Source organism: Podarcis gaigeae (genome assembly GCF_964106915.1).
Source record: "Podarcis gaigeae genome assembly, chromosome: 13".
Classification (NCBI taxonomy): Eukaryota; Metazoa; Chordata; class Lepidosauria; order Squamata; family Lacertidae; genus Podarcis; species Podarcis gaigeae.
This window is the reverse complement of record NC_139689.1, coordinates 55960323-55979904: the sequence shown is the minus strand read 5'-3', so window position 1 is coordinate 55979904 and position 19582 is coordinate 55960323. Positions and strand designations below refer to the sequence as shown.

At 48.2% G+C, this 19582-nt stretch overlaps 1 protein-coding gene across 2 annotated transcripts in view; it reads right to left on the bottom strand.

The window, feature by feature from the left end:
* Positions 1–994: 994 nt before the first annotated feature.
* The window catches only part of SGSM1 (small G protein signaling modulator 1), a gene marked incomplete at its 5' end in the record, with an annotated part of 71007 nt that continues 52419 nt past the window's right edge, over positions 995–19582 (bottom strand). For both annotated transcript variants that reach the window (XM_083710082.1, XM_083710083.1), the window contains 9 exons: positions 995–4856; positions 5729–5896; positions 6338–6434; positions 7684–7793; positions 8909–8991; positions 10165–10289; positions 13834–14436; positions 17446–17517; positions 17944–18126. In XM_083710082.1, the coding sequence (XP_083566208.1) occupies positions 4768–4856; positions 5729–5896; positions 6338–6434; positions 7684–7793; positions 8909–8991; positions 10165–10289; positions 13834–14436; positions 17446–17517; positions 17944–18126 (1530 nt within the window). In that variant the 3' untranslated portion in view covers positions 995–4767. The remainder of the gene's footprint in view (positions 4857–5728; positions 5897–6337; positions 6435–7683; positions 7794–8908; positions 8992–10164; positions 10290–13833; positions 14437–17445; positions 17518–17943; positions 18127–19582) is intronic.

Below are 19582 nucleotides of genomic sequence, written 5' to 3'. Positions count from 1 at the left end.
ACTTTGCATTCCCTTAAGGCACAGATGGGACACCTGAGGCCTTCCAGATGTTGCTGGACTACAACTCCTGTCATCATCCCATATCATTGGCCCTGCTGACTGCAGCAGATGAGAGATGGGAGTCCAGCAATGTCTGGAGAGCCACAGGTTCCCTATGTTTGCTTTAAGGTCTTCAGATAGAGCTGACATTGGAAAACAAACACACGCACACTAAAAAAGAGCTGGCTGGAACAGTTATTTCCAAATATGCCACTTGAATATTCCACAGTCAGCCTGTTGCAAAACTTGCTTCTTCCAGCACTGTCAGAGGAGAACACAAGAACACTTGGTGTTCAATGGCAAGGGTATTTACTACACACAACAGAACAGGTATCAAAGTCAGCTTGGCTCCAACGTAGGAAAAAGCAGAAACGGTGTTGCAATGGAAGGAGTGTGTGCTTTTTCAAACACCAAAATAGCAGCAATTGAAACCTTTAAAAAAACATATCTGTGGCAATTATCACCAAAATTTCCAGCTGCAACTTAAGTCCCAGTTGAAAAGGAGGGACATATAGGAACTATGCAAACACCATTGATAGCCTTATTCTCCATGAATTTGTCCAATCCTCCTTTAAAACCCTCTACTTATCTATATAAGGGATGCGGGTGGTGCTGTGGTGGGTACAGGAGCAGGGACCGAGCAACGGGAGCTCACCCCGTCACGGGTATTCGAACTGCCGACCCTTCTGCTCCTGCCAACCTAGCAGTTCGAAAGCACATCAAAGTGCAAGTAGATAAATAGATACCGCTCCAGCAGGAAGGTAAACAGTGTTTCTGTGCGCTGCTCTGGTTTGCCAGAAGCGGCTTAGTCATGCTGGCCACATGACCCGGAAACTGTACGCCGGCTCCCTCGGCCCGTAAAGCAAGACGAGCGCTGCAACCCCAGAGTCGGCCACGACTGGACCTAATGGTCAGGAGTCCCTTTACCTTTACCTTAAGATGCTACTAGACAATTTTTTTCATAGGGATTCAGAAACCTGCCAAGTCTCTTTGGCAAGGTGATGGGATGAGAGAGACATATCACTTTACACCCCATAGGAAATGAAGCCACTTTTTCTTGCAAACTATTATCTGTCTTTATCCTCTGACGTGCAACAGAACAGCAACAAACCTCCACTACTACTCCCAATACACTCAAAGAATTTTGGCATCTGAGGAGCAGCAAAACGCTTTTCTTAAAAGCAATGATTTCTTAGTGCCCTGCCTAACTCACATATACATTTTCTATACTGTACATATAATATTTGTATCTATATAATATATAGATATAGACACACAAACACAAACAATTTCCTGATCAACATTTAAAAGATATGTTTGGCGACATTGAGAAAATAATGTATTTGTTTGCATAATGCTTCACGTACACAGAGTTCAGGACGCACAGAGAGAATCAATAAAGACCTGTAAATAAATAACATTTTCTTTGCATTTAAAAGTGCTCCCCTTAAAACACATGCGCGCGCACACACACACACACACACACACACACACAAAGCAAGACTGCTATCAAATGGCCAAAATATGCTCTCTCTGATAGCATAGGCAGAAAGTGCTCGGCTTGATTACTCAGCTAGCTTTTAAAACAAAACCATTTTTTTAAAGGGATTTCAGAAAAACTAAAAGGTCACCCCAAGGGGTGAGTGCAATGAGTTCATGGTGATGTAGCATTGCTCTGAAAACAAGAGTGTGATATGGGAGTGGAAAACCCTTGTGCTAACAATTGCAAAGTTATATACTAGAAACTACTTCTCAAAATTTAGATACAGCTTCTCATAGTGTCAAAAACAAAGACATCAAAAATCCCCTGCAGATGCAGCCTACGCACTGCATCTCACCCTTCCTCCAATAAAGGAGAGAAGATGGACCATGTTGTCCTCACGGTCACTCTGTGAAGTAGGCTGGATGGGCAGGAAGTGACCAACCAACAGCTTCAAGGGTGAGCGAAAATTCAAAGCAAGTCAAGGTCCCATGCTCTTTCCACTGCATCATACCATTTCTCACTGCCATCTCCAGGGCAGCTGGCTCCTCACAACTTGCTTGGCAAGGACACTGCCCTGTAGAAAAGGGCTAGTCAGCCTGCTTAATTCTCTCGTTTGGAGTTTTCCAAAGTGGAAAGGTTTATCTTTCAGAAACAGGTCACTAGATCAAGTTTGTGCTTTTAAGAAAGGAGGGTGGAAACACTAGCATCCACAGTCAAAAAGCCCAGCACAAGCAACATGTACGTACACCCACCCACCCCATGGACTGCATGGATCCTTCAGTCCCAAACTTTATCCTTAAAATACCACATTGCCCTGCCATCTCCCAGAAAAAGCTTTGGGGATAGAAGTAGTAAGGTAGATCAGCTCCAGAACAGGAGGAAGTAACTTGTTTTGTAACTGTTCCCCTTCCTTATGGGGACAAAAGGGCAAAAGCCCACTTGGCACCACTGCCCAGGGGCACGATTCTCTTGTGCTTTAGTATCTGGCTGAGCCTGGGATGTGCCTATGTCTGCTTTGGAGGGCGGTGCCTGATTCTTTAACACTTGCCAGAAAAAGGGAGTGCCCTACCACTTTGTGGAAGTCCAACCAGCCACCAAAGGCCATGGGAAGTCCAAGCTGAACTTGTTTGGGGCAAGGAATCCAGTTTGCACTACTGGTCTACTTGGCATGGCCTCCTTGCAGAGCCAGTGATGGAAGCATGGGACTTACAGCTTGGGCGCCAAATGGGAAGGGCAAAATTAATGGGCTTGGGCGAGGTCAGCAGCTCCCTCTCCAAACTCAAATACCCAGGGCTTTGCATAGGGAAGCCAGGACAGTTAAACCAGTTTGAGTGTACTGTTGAGACAGAGCTCCCTGCTTTGAAGTGCAGCTGCCAAGGACTGAACCCCCGCTCCCAATTTAAGGATGGAGGTCATTAAGGGTTACTCACTTTGGAAGCGGTGCTCTTTGACCACTCTCTCCTGAAAGAAGAATAGGAAGGGCTTAGCATGGAAGTACGAGTAGCCAGCACAGAGACCCAGCAGGGTGGGTGGGATGGATTTTGCAGCACTGTTTAAGAGACTAGTCCTCTGGAGTGAGAGAGAGGAGCATTTACTGGCTACGAGGAACAACAACCAAACAAAATATAGCCACTCACTTAGCCATGATGGCAACCTTTTCAGGAGATTTTTTAAAATCAGGAAACCCATTTAATTTCACTCTGTTTCTTTCTCCTACTCTTTTAAAAAGAACACCTGAATTTTTAACACAGACCAATTCAAATATTTGTCCTCACTGTTACTTCACACTAGAGTGCTAAGAATACTGGTTAATCTGGTGCTGACCAGAGACAACACAGAGGCAGAACTTCAGAGGAGTCACAGGATCAGCTCCATGGACTGCCGTTTCCATCAGCCTTTCCCAACATGGGGCTCACCAAGTGGTGTTGGACTACAACTCCCATCATCCTTGACCATTGGTCAGGCAGATGGGGGATATTGGAAGTTGGAGCTCAACACCATCTGGAGGGCACTAGGTTGCGGAAGGATGGCTTACCTCCTCTAGTAAGTGTTTATAGACTTTCTCCAAGAAGTATCCTGTATCCTGTACTACCACATCATTCAGAAGGACAATGTGAAGGAGAGGTGCAAAGTGTGTGTGTGTGTGTGTGTGTGTGTGTGTGTGTGTGTGTGTGTGTTAATAGGCCGAGCCCAACCTCCAAGGTTCAGTGTTGAAGAGAGGAAACTCCTGAGGCTGGACCAGAGCAACCATCGGGTGCTTTCTGCTTTGAAACACAAGGAGCCATCTAGGGCAGAAAGAGAGAAGCGAGAGAAAAATTTCAACGAGATGCCATCAAGGCATTTGGCTTTGCAACCTCATGATAGAAAAGCAGGATGCTTAAGTCCTCAGTCCAGCAAAAAATGTGCTGGGTTAGAGAACATGTTTTTTTTGTCAGGCCCTGGTCAAGGGCAAAGAATGGCAAGCATCCCCACAGAGCAGGATGGAATAGGCCAGCCTGGTCTCAGTCTGCTATACGGTTTCCTAATGAAATATGGTGACAGCAATCTGGGGCACTGCAGAAAATTTCAGGAAAATCAGGAAGAGAACAGACAAACCTCAGTGGCGAGACGGCCTCAACTGGCACCCTTCAGAAGGTGAGAAAGCTTCCCCATAAAAGGATGACCTCGGCAAAGCCTCACCTTTTGATTAAAGGGCCAAGAGTTAGATCCCGACCTGCACATTTTGGAGGTGATAGGGGAAGGAAAAATGCTGGCTGTTTAAAATATTCTCTCTGAAGGAAGATCTGAAGGGAGGAAGGGAAATCAATGACAGATCCCAGCCACCCCTTTTCAAGGCTGTCACCTTGACCTTTCCAAACAGGAACAGAAGGTAATAAAACCAGACATCCCAATAAACAGCCACACCCTTTCCACCCACCTAACAACTGACCTCTGTCCTCAAGGCAAGGTTTGTGCCAGTCAAGCTCCATCCTACCTGAATGAGAAAGGAGGCAGAGCTTGTGAGTTCTTTGGTTAATTGTCATCACGGAAACAGAAGAGCCAGCAGGCAGTGGCTGAAAACACCCAGCCCATGCAAACGGTGGAATGACTGGCTGGGAGACTGCCTCTCCAGGGACTGGCTCAAGTTCATGGGGAGAGGCATGCTCCCTCTCTAGCACTCTGCCTTATGCGCTAGTCCAGCCTCCAAATGTACACAAGGGTTGCTTCAGTCTCCCTTCCTCCTCCAGGGCAGATGTTCTCTCAAATCACTTGTTCTCAATGAGTGTCTGGACTTTGTAGACAAGGTCCCGCGCCAGCTTCAGGACCTGTTGAGTGTTGTGCCGCTCTGCCATTTCTGGAATGGAAGGAAGGAAGGGTCAAGCAAAATGGAGGAAGAAGAGAGGGTAGGTTCAAAGAAAACAAGGTGAGGTCTCTGCCCTTGTCTCTATTCCCACACTCAGGCATCCTGCAGGGACACCTTTGGGAAGGGACCACAACTATGTGGGAGAGGCCATGCTCAGCACACCGCAAGTCCCATCCCCAGCATCTCTAGTTAAAAAAAAAGGATCTGTATGTCATGTGCAAAATACAGAGGACATTCACAACACACATGCATATCAGTTGGGCAGGAAAGCAAGAAGATGGTGCAAAAAAAGAGCTCAGCAAGAAGTCAAATACAGTGGTACCTCGGGTTACATACGCTTCAGGTTACAGACTCCGCTAACTCAGAAATAGTGCTTCAGGTTAAGAACTTTGCTTCAGGATGAGAACAGAAATTGGGCTCTGGCGGCGCAGCAGCAGCAGGAGGCCCCATTAGCTAAAGTGGTGCTTCAGGTTAAGAACAGTTTCAGGTTAAGTACGGACCTCTGGAACGAATTAAGTACTTAACCCGAGGTACCACTGTAGCTCAGTCTGCATGTAAGTGAAAGATTGCTCAGACTAAGGCCAAAGTCTACAGCTTGATGGAAGTCCCTCCAGGCACCAAGGGATCCCTAAAGAGTACCTTTTGGGCTGCTTTGGTGGTGGTACTGCAGTGCAGCAGAGAACAAGCCAACATTTCTCTCTGCCTGCACAGAGGTCAGAAGGCAGCTCAACCTCAAAGTCCCTGGCTCAGGACTCCTGGAGGTTGGCTTGGTGCCTATTCCTGAGGGGCACAGATTTTGCAGTGCAGTCATTTGGGACAGAAAAGTGTCCTCAACTTCAGCCCCAGCCCATTACAATCTGTACCGTTGAAGAACTTGATGATATCCGTGAAGTCCATGTTGTTCTCCAGGATGATGTCCCGATAAACCTCCACCAAGGCAAGAGCAATGAAGAGGACATAATGAGACGAGGAGATCTGTGCTGCTGCCCAGATTGTTTCCCAGACAGAGAAGACATCATTGTAAACTAGCTCTGTTAGAAAACAGGAACAAAAAAAGAACAGTCATTGAAGCCATCTGAAGCGACCAAAGCTAGGGTTGTCATATGCCCTCTTTTTCCAGGACACATCCTCTTTTTCATGGGTATGTAAAATGAGAGTCATCATAATGATCCATAGTTAAAAGTAGAAGTCACCAAATGTGTCCTCTTTTTTGCTCTTTAAAATATGGCAACCCTAAAATGCAGAAGTGACCCCCATCCCAGAATTCTCTGCAGCAAACAGTGTTGTGCAGCAAACATCAAAGAGGACACCAGGAAAAAATTGGGGGGAGGGACAAAGAAGGGCAATTATATTTTACCTTCTCCCAACTCCTGTCCTCAGGATGCTATCAGGGCAACTCATGCTGCTCCAGCTAGTGTTAAAAGATGTGTTTAAGTCAAAATGCAGATGCAGACCCCATACCCCCAACGCACCTCGCTTAAAATCCAGGAGAAACCAGCGGTAGCAGAAGTAAAAATGCGTGTAATCGCCATTTTGATGCATCAGCTCAAACAGCTCAGAGTCTAAAATCTACCAGAAAAGCAAAAGCTTCAGGATCTTGTTTCTGCAAGAAAACCACATTTGTCCCCCCCCTCCGCCACAAACCCCCCACATCCTACATGCAGCAAGGTGCTCAATACTCCCTTGACCTCTTTCCAAAGAGCTTCACAGGACATGGAAGTATCAAGCAGAGAACCTAAGCAACACTGCCACCCTTTCTTTTCCTTGCACAGGTATTGTGCCTAACAGCAGGCAGAATGTGTCTCTGAGAGGAGCTTTCAGCAACTGAATTTCTACTGATTAAAGGCACTGGGTTCTTTCCAGGGGTGTGCATGTGGAGGGCATGGCACCCCTCCTTAGGGCCCCAAGGCAAAAACCAAGGAGCTTGTTACCCCAAACGGTAACCAAGGGTGGGATTCCAGTGCAAATTGAGGTTTGCATAATTAAAGTAGACTAAGAAGAGCTTCACAGTGAAAAAAGAAAATATTTCCTTGGATTTGAAAGTGTTCAACATGCCATGGAAAGTGCAAAGTTAGAAATATTTTTAAAAGGCAGAAAAACTAAAAATAGGATACAGCAAAGATCCAAATTTATGGATATGGGAGGAAATGTTGCAGTTAAAATGCACATGCACGGGACATGTGGCAAGAGATGGCTCAGGAAAATGGAATAAAGCAAACACAGAGGCCATACAATTTCAGAAGACCACCTGCGTGGTGAATGGACAATCTAAAACTAACAGTAGGACTCATGTGGATGCAGGAAGCAAACAACAGAAAGCGATGGAGAGACTGTGAAGAAGTGTCTATCCAAAGATGGATGTGAGACACTGTAGAAGTCAGAAAATGAGCTGTCAGCGTGGCCCAACAATTTCATGTTATGGAATTTTCTGGTTTAGAAAGCTGTGTGGAAATGCACTGGAAAGTGTGGGGTAAATGAATGACTAACGGGAAGGTGAAATTACTGAGTTGGGTTTTCCGGCATTATGGAGTATGCTGATGACACACAACTCTACTTCTCCATTACATCTGCAGGTGAGGCAGTGGAAGTGCTGGACCAGTGTCTTGCCTCAGTCATGGACTGGATGAGAGTCAACAAACTGAAGCTCAATCCAGATAATATGGAGGCTCTGTTAGTGGGGGATTCCCTAGGCCAGATGGGTGGGAGGTTGCCTCCTAATTTGGGAACCACTGATCTAACCTCTGCATAAGCCTCTGACAAGCAGATCATGGTGAACACTCCATGGAAAGGGTGAATTGGAAGAGTTCCTGTTCTTTACCTGGATGAGGGATCTCATGTTGGCAAAGTGAGTGTCCATGGCGCCTCCATGGGGGAAGTTCTGGTTCATCCGCTTCATAAGCTCTGTGAAACAACTGAAGGCAATGGCCTCTGAACAAGGGCGGGGCGGGGGGGTGAGAGAGAGAGAACGGGGGAATCAGTGCCCTGTAGACCTGGATCTCACCTGCTTTTGCCCAGAAGGAAGAGGACCCAGGCCACCCAAGGACACAACCAGGAGCTCTCTGTGTGTTGGCTGCCAAAGGCATGCATGTCCAGGTGACAGTTTTACACATCCTGGCTTGGGGAAAATCGCAAAAGTGCTACTTCTTCTCCTGCGCAGGATACTCCTCTTCCAACTGCAGACCCACATTCCAGCCATGGCCTGGAAGCCACACCAATTAGGCTGTTCACATTGGTCTGACAGTCATGTGGATCTTTGGGGATCAGCCCACATCAGAGCTTTCTGCATCCTGATGATCCAGCTACCTCCCATGTGCCATGGAGCTGGCTCTGAATTTGTTTTTTTAAACACCAGACATGTCCCTGCTTCAAGCTGTGAAATATGAGTGGGCAAGCCTGTCTCATCTGGATTTGGAGAGGTGCAAGAGGGTGAGGCCCAAATTCTACAATCTCCCACCCACAATGGAAGCACATCTGAGTGGGATGAGAGAGCACTTTGCCTTGGGAAGTGCACTTGGCCCCCTCCTGCACATGAAGAGTTGGATCAGACCAACAGGCCCATCCATTCTGTTCTCACTATGAACACTCAGATGCCTATGAGAAGCCCACATCCGTTGCTCAGAGCTATTTCATTCAAGCAGGCTCATGTCATTGGACATGGCTGATCATGTTTTTACATTTGCTGATCCTGTTTCCTTGGTTGGTGGACTTATTCCATTGGGTCTTTTTATGAAATTGCAATTTCATAGAATCACAGAACTGTAGAGTCAGAAGTGACCCCAAGGAATGCAGGAATCATAGTTAAAGAGTCCCTGACAGAGGCAATCCAATCTGTGTTTAAAAACCTCCAACAAAGGAGAGCCCATCACCTCCCCAGGTAGTCCATTCTGTCTGTAAACTATCATGAACGGTGCTTTTGCACCATAGAGTCAGGGCAAAAGTGTTATAAATGAACCAATAAATGAATAGTCCAGCGAGGGGATCCATCAGAGCCAGAATTCCCCAGACTGTTAAGGCTGGCATAGTGGCAAATAGAGAGAACTCACCATCATCCAGAATCACAAGCAAAGGAGCCAGCAAGTCACACATCCCCTGGACATAGCCAATGTCAATGTGGTGCCAGACGTAGCTGCAGAGAGACAGGAGGCTGGGTGAGGTGACAGAGGTCCTGCAAAGCAGCTGCCAAGGCCCTGATTTCAAGGGGTCAGCAGCAGACCCAGCAGAAAAAAGGAGCAGAATCTGTGTGGAAACATCCCAAACCTGTGTCCCTCCCATAAACCATGCATGTCTGCAGACCTATATTTCAGCTGCCAGTTCATTTTGCTTTCGTATAGGAGGATTGCAACATTTGACCATACAATCATAGAGCTGGAAGAGACCCAAGGGTCATCTAGTCCAAGCGCTTGCAATGCAGGGATCACTGCTAATTAACCCATAGGTAATGAGCCCACAGCTGATTAAACCAATTAATCAATAAATAATTTTAAACAAACAAAAGCAATTTGATCAACAAAAATGGTGTCATTGATTAAACCACCCAGATTCTTCTTTTTTTTTTTTTAAGATGGCATGTGCTGTCTTAGAAGAGGCACCAGCAAGACAGGGAATGCAGAATGCCTCTTCTAAGATTGGGGGGGGGGCTGCTGCAATGCAGAAATGCATCATCTCAAAGCCCCAAATAGCCTTTGGGGGTGGTTGGTTCCCCTCTAAAAATCCCTTCCAGTAGCACCTTAAAGACCAATTAAGTTAGATCTTGGTATGAGCTTTCGTGTGCATGCACACTTCTTCAGATACACTGAAGTGTATCTGAAGAAGTGTGCATGCACACGAAAGCTCATACCAAGAACTAACTTAGTTGGTCTTTAAGGTGCTACTGGAAGGAATTTTTTTTGTTTTGACTATGGCAGACAAACACGGCTACCTATCTGTAACCCCTCTAAAAATGTTAGCTTAATAAATCAATCAGTGGCAAATCCTCTGTTTAATAAGCTGAGGCTTCATTGGGTCTGTGGGATAACCAGCTTCCTCTAACCAGTACTGAGCTGGGTGTGCCAATGGCCTGACGTGGTATAAGGGAGATCCTTTATTCTGAATTATGAAGACTGGAATCTCACTTTATTTTTACGGGAAGGGCCAGGGTTCCAGCCTTCGCTCAGCCTGCAAAGGGCCCTCTGTGGTCAGTACATGGGCTGCTCCTTGCGCCAAGCATCCTCTGCTCCCATGGTTCCTGGCCCAAAGAGTGACAGAGTCGCCTGCAAGGAACGACACAGCCAGTCCCGCCCCCATCCCACTGGGCAGCTACCTGCACATGATGTTGCGCAGCTTCTCCAGGTTGGCTGGTGAGAAATACCAGTAGTTCCGGTCGCACCTCTGGACATCCTTCTCAATGCGGTGCAGGTTCACAGTGTACATATCAAGCAGCTCTGGCTGCGGAAGCAGAAAGGGCAAGGAAACACATCCCAGTTAACTTTCAGCACAACTTCTGCTAAGGTACATGCAAGGGCCTGTCCATGCCACAAACTTAACAGCTGGTTTTAAAAGTCATAGAAGTGCAGAGTTAGAAGGGACCCAGAGGGCCATCTGGATCACAGCAAAATGACAGGCGGATCCTGCTGCCCGAGGCAGTTGCTTCACCTTGCCTTACAGGTGGGCCAGTCCTGCCTCAAATGTGGCAATAAAGGAATGAAATGTAGAAAAGTACATGTGGTGATAGTTTTGTTATTTAAAAAACTATTCACACAAACTCAAAACTGAGCTGTTGATAACACAGATATCCTGGCATTAGTAAATCAATTTTAACATCCCATTGATGTCAAGGGGACTAAAATATGATTACTTCCTCTCAATCTATCCCATAATCTCTGGCCTTAAAACTGGGGGGTATTGACTTTGTTACTATGATATTTTTTAATAATAATAATTTTTTATTTATACCCCGCCCTCCCCAGCCAGAGATGGGTTCAGGGCAGCTAACACCAGTAAAATCACAATAAAAACGTCGGGGAAGGAAAAAACCAACCAATTTAAAATACAGGTTAAAATACAATTTAAAATGCAGCCTCATTTTAATAGTAGCCCATAAATCAAAACCATAAGGGGAGGGAAACATAAAGGTCAGACTAAGTCCAAACCAAAGGCCAGGCAGAACAGCTCTGTCTTGCAGGCCCTGCGGAAAGATGTCAAGTCCCTCAGGGCCCTAGTCTCTTGTGACAGAGCATTCCACCAAGCCGGGGCCAGTACTGAAAAGGCCCTGGCCCTAGTTGAGACCAATCTAACCACCTTGTGACCTCCAAAGTGTTGTCATTTGTGGACCTTAAGGTCCTCCACGGGGCATACCAGGAGAGGCGGTCCCGTAGGTATGTGGGTCCTAGGCCACATAGGGCTTTAAAGGTTAAAACCAGCACTTTAAACCTGACCCTATACTCCACCGGGAGCCAGTGCAGTTGGTAAAGCATTGGATGAATGTGATCCCACGGCAAGGACCCTGTAAGGAGCCTCACCGCGGCATTCTGCACCCGCTGGAGTTTCTGGGTCAGCTTCAAGGGCAGCCCCGCATAGAGCGAGTTACAATAATCAACCCTGGAGGTGATCATCGCATCACTGTGGCCAGATCAGGGCGAGAAAGGTAAGGGACCAACTGCTTAATACGGCGAAGATGGAAAAATGCCACCTTTGCTGTGGCTGCAACCTGCGCCTCCATGGAAAGGGAGACATCAAACGTTACACCCAAGCTCTTGACAGAAGGCGCTGGCACTAATTGAGCCCACGCAAAAGATGGGAGTTGGCGCCCCAACCCCATGTCATCCTGACCCAGACAGAGGACCTCTGTCTTGGAAGGATTTAACTTCAACTGGCTCCCACGCAGCCATCCAGCCACAGCTTCCAAGCATATGGTCAGTGTGTCTGGGGCCGAATCAGGGCGGCCGTCCATCAACAGATAAAGCTGGGTGTCATCAGCATATTAATGACAACCCAGCCCAAAGCACCAGACAATCTGGGCAAGGGGGCACATAAAGATATTGAAAAGTATTGGGGAAAGGATTGCACCCTGTGGCACGCCACACACCAAGGAGTGCCATGGTAGCTCCCTCATTAGTGCTATCCTCTGTCCCCAACCTGCGATAAAGGAGCGCAGCCATTGTGGGACTGTGCCCTGAATCTCCACGTCGGCAAGGCAGTGGTACAAAAGTTTGTGATCGACTATGTCGAAGGCTGCTGACAGATCTAAAAGAATCAGCAGTCCCGACCCGCCTTGAGCCAGCTGTCTACGGAGATCATCTGTTAGGGGGACCAAAGGCGTCTCGGTCCCGTAACCAGGGCGAAAGCCGGACTGGAATGGATCCAAAGCCGATGTTTCATCCAGAAACCTACCAAGCTGTTTGGCAATCACTCTCTCAGTTACCTTACCCAGGTACGGAAGATTCAAAACCAGGTGGTAATTGGATAGATCTAAAGGATCTAAGGATGTTTTCTTTAAGAGCGGATGCGCCACTGCTTCCTTCATCTCCCCTGGGAAAGTCCCCGTGCCAAGGGACTGATTGATGATCTCACCCAGGGTGGCCCACACCTCGTCTGCACATGCTCTAATCAGCCAAGACGGGCACGGGTCAAGGGGGCAAGTGGTGGGCCTTCCAGCTCGGAGGAATCTGTCTACATTGGCAGGGAGTATCCGATCGAAGTGGTCCAATACTGGACCCAAGGAGAGTCAAGGGGCCTCCAGTTCTGTTACTGTATCCAAACTGGCAGGGAGGTCACGGCAGAGCAGCAAGACTTTCTCCGCAAAAAAGCTCGCAAATGCCTCACAGCTATGGGTCAAATTCGTATTTAAATTTGGCTGTTCCTCTAGGGTTGTTATAGACCTAATTATTCTAAAAAGTTGCGCTGGGCGAGAGCTAGCGGAAGCAATGGAAGCTGAGAAGTAAAACTTCTTTACATTTTCACTGCCATCTCATAGGCTTTCATAAACGTCCTATAAGATGTTCTTGAGGCTCCACCACAAGCACGCCGCCATACTCGCTCTAGCCGTCTGAGGTCCCGCTTCATTTCCCGGAGCTCCTCGGTAAACCAGGGGGCCCGGTTTCGGCGGGGTCGCAGAGGGCGCTTCGGTGTGATCTCATTGGTGGCTGCCAAGAGCTGGTTATTCCAGTTCTTGACAAGCTCATCTAGTGAGCCGCCAGGGGAAGCAGGGTCCCGCAAGGCTTGACGAAATCCATCAGGATCCATCAGCCTTCACGGGTGAGCCCAAATCGGCTCGCCCCCCGGGAGGGAGGAGGGAGTCAAACCTGGCTTTCAGTCCGTGGCACTCTCACAAGGGAGGACATGATCACATCTATACCCACAGCAAAAATCAAATCCAGTGTGTGGCCTGCTTGGTGTGTGGAACCCAAAACAAACTGGGTTTTTTAAATATTGTAAACCTGTGATCCTCAGAAGAAGGGCAGTATAGAAATTTTAACACCAACAACAACTGTGGGCCATCATTTAAAAAACTAAACTGTCTTGAGAACACTGCCAGAAAGGCAAGGCTGTAGTACATTAGTAGTAGCTAGCAAGTAAATTAGCTGTACAGTGGTACCTTGGGTTACATACGCTTCAGGTTACATACGCTTCAGGTTACAGACTCTGCTAACCCAGAAATATTACCTTGAGTTAAGAACTTTGCTTCAGGATGAGAACAGAAATCGTGCTCCGGCGGCGTGGTGGCAGTGGGAGGCCCCATTAGCTAAAGTGGTGCTTCAGGTTAGTTTCAGGTTAAGAACGGACCTCCGGAACGAATTAAGTACATAACCAGAGGTACCACTGTAGTAGTTAGTAACAGTTAGCAAGTGAATAGATAAATGCTCTAGTGCAATCAAAGCAAAATATTCACCCTGCCTAAAATGTTTGCTCCTTTTGGGTTTTAAAGCAAAACAAAGTACCGTTCCCAAAGATCAGGAGGAACCAGGGACCAGGGACCCTGACACACACTCACAGAGTAGGTGACCCCCGACGAGGAGACAGGCGAGACTTCGCTAATGGTCAAGTCAGTGACAGCCAGGGAGTGTGAATCCAGCTGCGGGTATAGGCTCTCCATCTCTGGCTCTTCTGAGAGGTCATCTTCACTCCCCATGGAGTTCTGCTGCCCCACACTGTGGTCTGGCCAGCTGCCTGTCACATCCACTATAGACAGAGATGCCCCCTCTTTATCAGGGTGCTCCTTGCCCATGAGGATAAACTCCTCTAAGCTGCTGGAGGTGGGGGGCTCCTCCAGGCTGTCCTGGCCCTGCAAACCTTCCCCTGTTTGTGTGCCACCCACAAGGGCATTGTCCACACTGAGAAGTCCCTGGCCGACAGCCATGCTCGCCTGGGCAGAGTGGCACACCGCGGCTTTTGCGGTCTCCACCATACTGTCCTTCGTGCTGAAGATCTGCTCTGAGCATGGGGAGGTGACCAAAAAGTTCTGGGAAGAGGGATAGCAAGGGTCGGGGGAGGAGGCGCCATCAGGGATCATCCCGTTGGAGAGTTTGGGCCGTTTGCCGTCTTCAGGTTTGGCATCTGCCTCGTGCTGTTCTACCTCATCGACCGACTCAAACACCTGGGCAAAGAAGGAGAGGCCAAAAGAGAACAGGAATGGATCAGATTGTCTGACTACTGCAATGGCCTCTGCATGGAGCTGCCTTTCAAGATATTGGTGGAATCTACACATGTATAAAAAATGCTGTGAAAAAGCTTTGTTAAAAGTTTTGAAAAATACATTGAATTTTGCATAGCTCACTGTCGCCTTCTAGAGTCACATTTGTATATTGCACTTTACAACACATTTAAAATGTTTTATTTGCAGCTGTATAGCTGAGTCCACCGAGGAGCCTCAGCCAGTGCAAAATGCTCTGTTGCTTTTTCTGGCCAAGTGATCACAATATATAATTCAGATTCCAGATTGGTTGCCAGCCCAATTAAAAGTGCTGGCTGCCATCTTGAAAGCCACAAACTGCTTGGAGCCAGGTTATTCCAAGGATTTCCAGCACCCACACAAAGCTGCCTGGCTCTTAAGATTGGCTGTAGAGGTTCCCATCAGGAAGGTGCACCAGTCTAGTGAGGCAGGTCCTTGGCAGTGGTGGGTCCCCCACCTTGGAACTGCACTTGGCCCCTTTGACGGTTTCTGAACTGGCTCTGAAGATCTCTCTTTTCAAACCTGCTTTTATCCAATTCATTCAAGGCTGGTCTAAGCTTTTAAGTGCAATTTTAAAATGCTGCAACTATTTTTCTACCCTAATTTATCATTTCACTGCTGATTTTTTGTTATGTAAATTTTGATCGTTACTGTGAAATTTGTGTGTGAATTGAGTGGGCTGCCTAGCCCTGAAAGGCACCACACAAATACCAAAATGAGTTTATAAAGATAGGCAGATATTTTACAGTGAGTCATAAAACAGAGATTAATTTATTATAGCAAAAAAATAAAATAAAAAATGCTTATGTAACAGTAGTAAATAGTTAAATGTTTAGTAAGAGACTGCATTCTGCAAAGATCTGAAGCTGTGTTCCCAAGTGGGTGGTAGCACCCCGAGGGGTGGGATTACCTAGGGGGAAGCAGGGGGCACTGGAGGTATAAATGACTATCAGACTTTGAAAAGCTGGTATTACTGGATCAAGTTAATCAGTTTTCTAGAATTAATTAAACTAAATAGTTTAAATTGGGGGACAGGAGGCGGGCAGGTGTGGAGGATTCCCTGGTCCTGAATGGGGTAACTGTGCCCCTGAAGGACCAGGTGCGCAGCCTGGGAGTCATTTTGGACTCACAGCTGTCCATGGAGGCACAGGTCAAATCTGTATCCAGGGCAGCTGTTTACCAGCTCCATCTGGTACGCAGGCTGAGACCCTACCTGCCTGCAGACTGTCTCGCCAGAGTAGTGCATGCTCTGGTTATCTCCCACTTGGACTACTGCAATGCACTCTACGTGGGGCTACCTTTGAAGGTGACTCGGAAACTACAACTAATCCAGAATGTAGCAGCTAGACTGGTGACTAGGAGCGGCCGCCGAGATCACATAACACCGGTCTTGAAAGACCTACATTGGCTCCCAGTATGTTTCCGAGCGAGGGACGCAGGTGGCGCTGTGGGTTAAAGCCTCAGCGCCTAGGACTTGCCGATCGAAAGGTCGGCGGTTCGAATCCCTGCGGCGGGGTGCGCTCCCGCTGCTCGGTCCCAGCGCCTGCCAACCTAGCAGTTCAAAAGCACCTCCGGGTGCAAGTAGATAAATAGGGACCGCTTTCTAGCGGGAAGGTAAACGGCGTTTCCGTGTGCGGCTCTGGCTCGCCAGATGCAGCTTTGTCACGCTGGCCACGTGACCTGGAAGTGTCTCCGGACAGCGCTGGCCCCTGGCCTCTTGAGTGAGATGGGCGCACAACCCCAGAGTCTGTCAAGACTGGCCCGTACGGGCAGGGGTACCTTTACCTTTACCTTTTTTATGTTTCCGAGCACAATTCAAAGTGTTGGTGCTGACCTTTAAAGCCCTAAATGGCCTTGGTCCAGTATACCTGAAGGAGCGTCTCCACCCCCATCATTCTGCCCGGACGCTGAGGTCCAGTGCCGAGGGCCTTCTGGCGGTTCCCTCATTGCGAGAAGCAAAGCTACAGGGAACCAGGCAGAGGGCCTTCTCGGTAGTGGTGCCCGCCCTGTGGAATGCCCTTCCAGCAGATGTCAAAGCAATAAACAACTACCTGACATTCAGAAGACACGTTAAGGCAGCCCTGTTCAGGGAAGTTTTTAACGTGTGATATTTTACTGTATTTTTTGTTTTTATGGAAGCCGCCCAGAGTGGCTGGGGAGGCCCAGCCAGATGGGCGGGGTATAAATAATAAATTATTATTATTATTATTATTATGAATAAAGGTGCAATTAGTTGTTGTGTTGTTATCTTTCTTACTGTAGTGGGCCAGGCCAAAAGCAGTTCTGAACAATGCTCTCTCTAGAGATGGAATGATGGAGCCCAGAGGGCAGTGGCCCCCAAAAGTTTGGGGACCGCTGATCTACAGCAAACTTTATCTACCTGCTAGATCTGACTACTGGCTCACCCAGCTTCGCCAGGGCCTCTCCTGAATCTCTGCCTTGGGGGTCTTTCCCAGCCTGTTCCTGAGACCCTTCGGCTGGGGAGACCACTGAGGATTGAACTGCACTCTAGGTAGCTTACAGGTAAAATAAGAACAACTAAAAACATGACGGGGGGAACAGTGATTAAAAAACAAGGTAGCATTAATAGAATTAAAATGATCCATCTATCTAGACAATCTATTAAAAACATACAATCACATTTTTATCCTGTCCTTTCCTCCAAGCAGCTCAATTTGGTGCACGTGCTTCTCCCCCATCCTCCTTTAATCCCCACAACAACCCTGTGAGGTAGGCTAGGCTGTGAGAAGGCAGTGACTGGCAGCCAAGGCCACCCAGTGAGCTGCATGGCTGAGTGGAGATTTGAACTTTGGTTCCCCAGGCCCTCAGCCAACACTCTAACCATTACACAGTGCTGTCTCTCAGGCTTGCACAGCAGCTCAGAATTTGGAGTCCCCCCCTCCCCCCGAGGATCCAACAGGCTGGACACCTCACCTGGGTACTGCCACTGGAGTCGCTCTGAAGCCGTGTCAGGTTCTGTGGGCCGGAACTGCCACTCTGGGAAGACTGTGGGAAGAGAGGAGGCGCATGGGAGAACCAGGCCAGGGGGACAAGTCAAGGTGTCTGCAGTGGGGGCAGAATGCGCTGATGCCAGGAATCAGGGGAGGAGCAAGAACCAGCAGTGCCCCCTCTTTTTAAATTGCTCGCCCCCTTCCACTCACAAGGTGCTTTAACAATCAGTTGGGGGGGACTAGGGAGACTCTCCTCTCATAACCCTGAAGAAACTACAGCTCCCAGGATTCTATGGAGGGGGGCCATGGCTGTTCCAAGTGGTATCCTAGTGCCTTTAATGCGAACATGCTCCAGGGAGTGCTGCAGGAAAGGGCGCAGTGGAGGGGAGAAATTGAGAGATTTAAATTATTTTTATGCATTCTGAAGCCATCTGGGAACTGACTCAATTCCAATGGACCTTGATCCCCCCCCCCCACTCACATCGTTGCTGATGGTCGAATCTCGGTGCATCACGTGTTCCATGTGGGAGTCCAGGCTGGCCCCTGAGGAGCACTTGGCCAGGGCGGCCGCGTGAGACTCCTTCTCCCGTTGTCGGACAATCGCCTCACAGCCCAGCCACTCTGCCATGGTTTGCTCATAGCAGGCGCGAGTCTGGCTGTCGACCTGAAGCCAAGAGAGAAGCTAGGAGAGGCCCTTGCATCCCCCACAGCACCCTGGAGCAGAATTGAACCCAGTTTCATTTATTCGTTTGCTGGAATTATGTCACACCTTTTCCTCCAAGTAGCTCAAAAGTGGCATAATGGTCAGAGTGTCAGACTAGAACCTGGGAGACCAGGATTCGAATCCCCACCCAGCCATGAAGCTCCCTGGGTGACCTTGGGCCAGTCGCTGCCCCTCAGCCTAACTTACCCCACAGGGTTGTTGTGGGGATTAAATGAGGAGGGGGAGAACCATGTACCTTGAGCTTCTTGGAAGAAAAAGATGGTATATAGATGTAATAAACAAAACAACAAACATGGTTTCCCTCCCTCTTCATTTAATCCCCGAAGCTACCCTGTGAGGGAGGTTAGGTTGCGAGAAGGCAGCCACTCCGTGAGCTTCATGGCCGAGTGAGGATTTGAATCCTGGTCTCCCAAGGTCCTTGTCTGACACTCTAACCACTAAAGCACTAAAGCACACTGACTCTCACACAAGAGAGGATAAGTGGTGCAGATAGTTTGAAAAGGATAGCAAGGGAAAAGAACACTTGGCAGCAGGGGAATTTGAACCCGTGCCTCCGGAGAGATTGGAGCCTAAATCCAGAACCTAAAACCACTCGCAGCGCTGCCTTAAGCAGTGTGATACCTTAGACTGCACAGCACAAAACAATGCCAGGCCTGACCACTTTCTACAGAGTTTGAACCTGATCCACTGATCCACGGCTCTTCCTCAATCCCCCCATCGTGCAAAATCATTTGCCATCAATTGATTTGAATATTATCAAGAAAATTTCAGTGAGCTTCTCATGAGTGGGGTGCAGGATTTTGTCCTGCCTGCCTTATTTTTAAGGTGGCCAAGGAGTAGTTCTGGAAGTCCTTTCTCTCAATCTAAAATCATTCACCCAGTGGTCTGGGCTCTGCTGACTTCCTGCGTGCCCAAGTTTCAATGAAAGCCCATGGGGAAGAGATCAGGAGGGAACACAACAGACGGCTGGATCAGGCAAAAGGGACCACCTAGTCCAGCCTCACAGGAGCCACTCAGATGCCCCAGTGAGAAGCCCACAAGCAGGGCTCAAGCAGAAGAGCAGCCTTCTCCCCCCCCCCCCCCGTGGTTTCTGGGATTCAGAAGCTTTGCTGCCTCTGACTGTGGAGGCAGAGCAGAGCCACTCTCTCTTCCATGAGTCCTCTTTTAAAGGTCTGTAGACCTCTCTGCCTCCTGGGGAAACAAGTTCCATAGTTTAACCATGCACTGCATTTTCAGATCAGGAAGTGAGGGCAGGCAGCAAGGCTGAGGAGCACCAGAGAAATGCTTTGTGGAAAGAAAAATGCACCCAGCACACCCTCAGCCACTTTGCAATGGTAAGGAACGTGCCAACCCCAGCTCTAAAGTGCCCTGAGTATGAGGCAGAAAAATGGAGCCC